We start from the raw sequence: 6,408 nt of genomic DNA on the forward strand, positions 1-6,408 counted from the left end.
GCAAGGGCGGGGCGGATCGGGGGGGGGGGCAACGGGGGCCATGGTACCCCCTAAAAAAAACTATTTTTTTTTTATTGACGTCGCAATAAAGGCAGGCACTGCGTACACGACCATATTTTTCTCAAAACAAATTGGTTAAAGTGGTCAGAAATTGCCTCAGATCGCACCACAGAGCATCTAGAATCCAACATTTTTGTCGAGGCCCTTGAGCGGGCCCGAACCTCACGCCGCAACTGTTTCGACCAACTTTTTGGAAACCTAAATTGTTTCGGCCCCCCCCACCCCCAAAATGTATTTAACTGATGGATTAAAACAAAATTGAATAAAGTTGGAGTTACGTGGTTTTCAAGACAGCGTTTTAGTTGGATTCGGATTTTCATTGATCATGTCGACAACGGAAGAAGAAATTCGGCGGTCCGAAAGATACGAGGCAGAAGACTAGATAGACGGAGGAGGATCACACAGCCACGCCCCCTTAGAGTGTATAATTTAATAAACAGAGGGCGCTATGTCATTTTCACGGTAACTTTTTGTCATCTGCAACATGGCAGCCGCGGAGGTGGATTCCTACAGTTCCGATGCGGAAAGCGACACACCGTTTGTGCTGTATCGTGACAGACCAGAGTGGAAAGATGTAGAACCCTTGCTGCAAGATGACGGACCAAATCCAGTCGTGCAAATAGCCTATTCCGACAAGTGTAAGTACCTGGATCAAATGGTAAAATTACTGTCTGACACACTGCCCAATTTCCGGACATAGTCATAGTATGACTTTTTGTATGACTCATACAAAAAGTTAAAAGATGGTCAGTTAACCGGTTGTTTTATGCAACGGCCCAGCGAAGCTGCCTCTGAATACCTATTGCATTTCTTAGATCAGAAGGGGATGCCCCCCCCCTTCAGCTCTAACATGATCCCCCTCAAGGTAAGTAACATGAGTACTACCCACCTGGAAGTTGGGGGGGGGGGGGGGGGGAAGATGCCCTTTTGTGTTGAACATCGTAAATGATGTTCACTTTTTTTCACATTTTATTGTTTTCATTTCACATTTATTTCAGTCCAAGATGTCTATGATTATTTTCGGGCTGTCATCAAGAGCGATGAGCGCAGTGAGAGGGCCCTGGCACTGACGAAAGATGCTGCAGATCTGAACCCAGCCAATTATTCTGTGTGGTGAGTATGATGAGGAGTTAGAGAAAAATGGGGAAAAGTTCCATACTCGGATGTCAATTTATCTGCTGCCAAACATATTAATTGTCACCTCACCTTGTTGTTTGAACCAAGAGAAATCCAGGAAGCTGTGTAAAGGCGAAAAAAATTTACTCAAAATGTGTTTTTAGTGCACATTTTGGATGCATACGTCGTGCAGAACTAACTTGAGGCAGCCGGTCAAAACTGATTGTAGTGGCTGAAAAGACAGCGGTACGTTATACACGTGACATCAACAACCATGACGTCGCATGAGCCTGCCAATGATAGTGCAATACGTCATTATGAATATTTATTTTCTCATGAATATTTAGTTTATTTCAATGGATACTTCAAATACGTCCAAAGATTGATTATTGCAACAGCGATCGTGCGCGGCCTAGCGGTTAAGAGTCTCGTGTATCAAGCAAGCGTCAGAGGTTCGAATCCCGATGAAGTAACTGACTGATTAATAAATAGAAATTAAGGAAAGGAGAAGGTGAGAGTAGAGGAGGGAAAATGTAGGAATAACCATAAAAGATGTAACTTTTGGTGCTAGAAAATTAATTGAAAAAAGTGACGTCCGAGTATGGATTTTTTTCCGAAAAATGAAAGGCCTATCATGAAAATGCACTTGTACATTTTTGAAGAAAACATCTTTATTCATAGGTTCGGGCACAAACTTGTATGCTTCCACCAGGCTTCATAATTTAATAAAGTTGTGCTTTTTCTCAACAGGCACTACCGCCGTGTTCTACTGCAGTCTCTTAAGAAGGACCTTCGAGAGGAGATGGGATACGTCAAGCAGGTCATTGAAGAACATCCAAAGAACTACCAAGTCTGGTGAGAATTACCCCCACCATGCCCCCCCCCCCCTCCATTCCCATGCCCCTCCCCCTTCTGCTGATGGAAGACAGATCCACTGTTAATTGCAAAATGTACTACGTGCAGTGCACTTAATCACAAAGCAGTAAAACCTTAATTCTCTTTTCTGATGAACCTTCCTCAATCCTCCAAAATTTGTCACAGTCTTTGAGTGGTAAGACATATGCACTGGTAAGCAGTAGGTCATGGGTTCGAGTCCCACCCAAGTAAGCTTGTGAATTTTTCTGGCAGCTTATATAGACGGCACTGCTGTACCTCTATTTTTTTGTGTTTTTTTTTTCCATTCAAGGCACCACAGGCGAGTGTTAGTTGAATGGCTCAAAGACCCTTCCGAGGAACTTGCCTTCACTGCCAGCATCCTACGCATAGATGCTAAGAACTACCATGCTTGGTCCCATCGCCAGTGGGTTCTCAGCACCTACGAGCTCTGGGGGGAAGAGCTGGGGTTTGTGGACCGTCTCTTGGAGGAGGACCTGAGGAACAACTCAGCATGGAATCAGAGATTCTTCATCATCAGTAACACGGGGGGCTTTACGGAAGAAATCTTGGCAAGAGAAGTCAAGTAAGTAAAAATTCCACAGTAGAATGACTTGTCAGCGTTAGTGAAAATTCACTTGTTAATGTATTACAAAATGGCACTAGATTTTGATTGGTTTGCTTTCAAATCAGGAGTTGCTGACAAGTTGTAATTGTTATTTGAATGACAGGTACACTCAGGACATGATCAGCAAAGCACCCAACAACGAGAGCGCCTGGAATTACCTCAGAGGGCAAGTAGAAGAGTGTTACACTGTGTTACATTGAATTTAGTCGAAAATGTGGCCTAGTGGTTAGGGTTCGTGACTCCTGATGAGAGTTGTCATGGGTTCCAATCCAGCTGCTGGTCATATGTTGTGTCCTTGGGCAAACCACTTCATCCCCACTTGCATCTCTCCACCCAGTGGTAAATATGTACTGGCATTAGCTGGGGAGTAACCTACGATCGACTGACATTCCATCCAGGGGGAGTAGAAATATTCTCAGTTGTGTCCTGCCAAAGAAAACAGAGATAAATGCTGGCCTGTTGGGCCATATTGGCTTGAGTAATTATTTCAATCAACATTGACATGTCTTGTACCTGGACTCACTATCCTCAGGGTGCTTGCAGACACCAGCATGAACGACTTCCCCGGCTTGGCTGACTATTGCCAGGGAATGTTTGATAACGACATCCGCTCACCGTACCTGCTGGGTTTCATCATTGAGATGCAAGAAGAGTTACTAGAGAGTGGAAACGCTGAGGAAAAAGTCCTACATAGGGCCACTGAGGTAAAAAAAAACAAATTGTAAAAAAAACTAATTGCTGAAGTAGTTTTTGAACTTGTTTGCTTCCACCAGAATACTGTATAGGAGCTGCTCAACAAACTATTTTTGTCACCATTCTCCTAATATTGTTGTCTTGGATCTGTATAGGCCAGCCTGTTCTTGTCACTCTTTGACCCAGAAAAAATTGACTAATTTGGAGACAGAAAACATAAGGCAGAATAATCAAGTCAGTAGAAGACTAGTTTGCATGTCAAATCGTGTTCCAGTCAAATGAAAGTGTCAAATTTTTCTCATTTTTTTTCAATGCTTTTAAAAAAACACCCCATATTCCAGAAACAGAATCCACTTAATAAAAACAAAACTTTACTAGTTTAATTTTAGTTCTCAGATTTTTACTGAAAATTGACTTGACATATTTCTTCCATGTAATCTCTTTAAATCCCACTTCAATCTCATTTCCCCCTTTTACCCAAACTAAGGACATTGAAAAATGTTCAAACAATTACAAATGTTACTACTAGTATCTTTTTCCTATTGAGGACATCCCAAGGATTACAAAAACCAGTGACTTTCGTATTATCAGCTTAAGCATAAATTGAAGCAGTTTTTCCTTTTTTTCTCAACTTTTTCAGTTGTGTAAAATGTTGGCGGAGCAGTTTGACCCAATCAGATGCCAGTACTGGAATTACGTCTCAAGATCCCTACGACTGCGATTTGGCAAAACCCAGCCGGCGGAACCAGAGGCACATTGACGGAAAGTTTAATCTAGAATTCCAGTTAACTTAGATGGACTCTCCTTGGCAACAGTGCTTTCCCCAATAATTGTCGGTTGTGTTTACAGAGTGCGGAATGTGTATGTGGTTCTTGCATGTTGTCTTCACATGGCATTATTAATGTAATAGTCCGCAAGCACTCACAGGAAATGTGCAAATTGTGTCATGAAATTATATTCACTTGTGAAACCTTACAACACTTGCACAAATTGTACAAATGAGGACGTTGTCTTGAGTATTTGTTAAGTAGCCCTCTGCTTTTGCCCGTATTTTGGAACATTGATACATAAAGTTCTCCTGTGTGTTCAGCATGACTCTGGAACGTCGGACTGTAAAAAGTGTAATTGAATCTTGGCAGGTTGTTTTTTTTTACGAACATTTTGTCAATGTTTTGATTTGTTTGTACATAAAAAAGAAAAACAACTCAGGATGTTTGGTACGACCATCTTGAGTTCTTAGATAATTAGTTTGCAGACAAAAAATTCTGTTCCAAGACAATTTTCCTCCAAACGTTATGTTGATATAATGAATTATTTACGTGACTCCAAGAGTTTGAATATCTTTTTGTTAAAAAAAAAATGTGTTTGAACAAAACAAAAAAGAAACCTCTGAAGTAAATCTTTCAACGTACAAAACTTTATTGCTGTATTGATCAGAACGTATTTTACATGATACATAGTTCAGGCATGCAATGATATAATGAAATATAAAACCCTCACAAGAAAGGTCTGTAACACAATAGGAGGGCAACGCCCTCATATTGTGTTCACATCTCCAAAATGCTTATTAGAGTTGTATCATAATGTACAAGCAAAGCTTATTATGTGACATCAACTGTAGTTTCATTATGTTTGTTGCCCTAACAAATTCACTTACACGAACTTCAAAATTTAAAATATGTACTTATAATTATTTTCCAACCAAAACGTGGAATGCAAATTGGACTCGTATATCTGTTTGAAAAAAAAAATGACAGAAGTGTATTGTTAACTCTAGCAATGTTTTTCTTTTCTAACCGATATTCAAAAAAACAAAAAATCTCAAAGTTTTCATTCTGTTTGAATTAAACAATGGTAAATTTGAAAGAAATCATTTGGACGTTAGAGTAGCAAAAAGGAGTACCCATGTTTGATCTTGTTTTGAAATTTCAGAGCACAAACTGATCGGCTTTTCCACTGTAGCCAGCAGAATATTTTTCAAACAACTTCTGGGAACAAAATACTTGTATCTTAAAAAAAAAATTCTGCACCAACAAAACATAGGATCCTATTTTGTTTTATCCAGAGGACCTTAGTACATTAAAGAAATATCAAAATATTGTCACGAGTGGAAATGTTGCTGTTTAGTGGTTTCAGTGTTATTGTGAAATGGCAGAAAGAAATAAAAGATTTTTTTATAATGAAGACTTTTGCCTGTGCATGTATTTCTACAAAACGATAAAAGCTTATTCTTAATAAGGTTCTATAACAGATGTGAAACTTAAGGTTTCTGTACAGTTTTGCCCATTTTTATATTTTTTTCTCTCAAATTTAACCTAATCTGTCGTCATTGTAGGTATTTTCCCCATTTCTTGAGTGAGATGGTACTGATCATTTTGATGAGGTAACATTTCCAAACAAAAATTCTAAAATCACTCGCATAAAATTGCGAACATTCGGCAAATAAAGATCTTCAAAAATAAAGCTCTACTTTTTCTGACCTAACTACTAAAGAAATTTTTAAAAAGGATATAAATAAAATGTCTGAAACTGAATAAAAATTATATGAAATATAAATATAGTTTTGGATATTGTTAAATATATAAAATATATACGTATAAAAGGAATATATCATAAACATAACTTATTAAACAACTTATTAAAGAAGGAAACTAGAAAGGCTTCAATTCAAGGGGCTCATACAATAATCGCTCATACAATAACGGTTTGGGTTACTTTGATGAAAAAAATTTGATAAAAAATGTGTCCAAGAGAATTATGGCGAATTTACTATGAATGTTCAACTTCTTGGAGAAATCTTGAACAAAAATTGAAAACATGTTCTCGGAAATTTCTAGGTCACTATACTAGAATGATTCTCATTTCCTAAATCAAAGATTACAATCCACTTTCCTGAAATGACGATGAATGTGTAAGTTCACCCTTTTAACGTGTCGAGAGATTTTTAACAGATTTTTTGGGGGAAGACAAGACAAGGCAATCCTAGTAAAGCTGGTCCCAGAGTGCACAGAATTCCATTCCATTGATTCTGAATGGCT

General features: G+C 38.7%; 1 protein-coding gene across 1 annotated transcript; it reads left to right on the forward strand.

Moving 5' to 3' along the window:
* The first annotated feature begins 510 nt into the window (after positions 1–510).
* On the forward strand, positions 511–6,074 carry LOC119740118 (protein farnesyltransferase/geranylgeranyltransferase type-1 subunit alpha-like). Its single transcript, XM_038215318.1, has 7 exons — positions 511–698; positions 1,059–1,173; positions 1,927–2,031; positions 2,363–2,635; positions 2,781–2,843; positions 3,210–3,381; positions 4,011–6,074. The coding sequence occupies exons 1-7, from the start codon at positions 545–547 to the stop codon at positions 4,128–4,130; spliced, it is 1,002 nt and encodes a 333-aa protein (XP_038071246.1). The 5' UTR covers positions 511–544; the 3' UTR covers positions 4,131–6,074.
* Positions 6,075–6,408: the final 334 nt, after the last annotated feature.

Source organism: Patiria miniata, unplaced genomic scaffold, assembly GCF_015706575.1.
Source record: "Patiria miniata isolate m_02_andy unplaced genomic scaffold, ASM1570657v1 HiC_scaffold_4, whole genome shotgun sequence".
Taxonomy (NCBI): Eukaryota; Metazoa; Echinodermata; class Asteroidea; order Valvatida; family Asterinidae; genus Patiria; species Patiria miniata.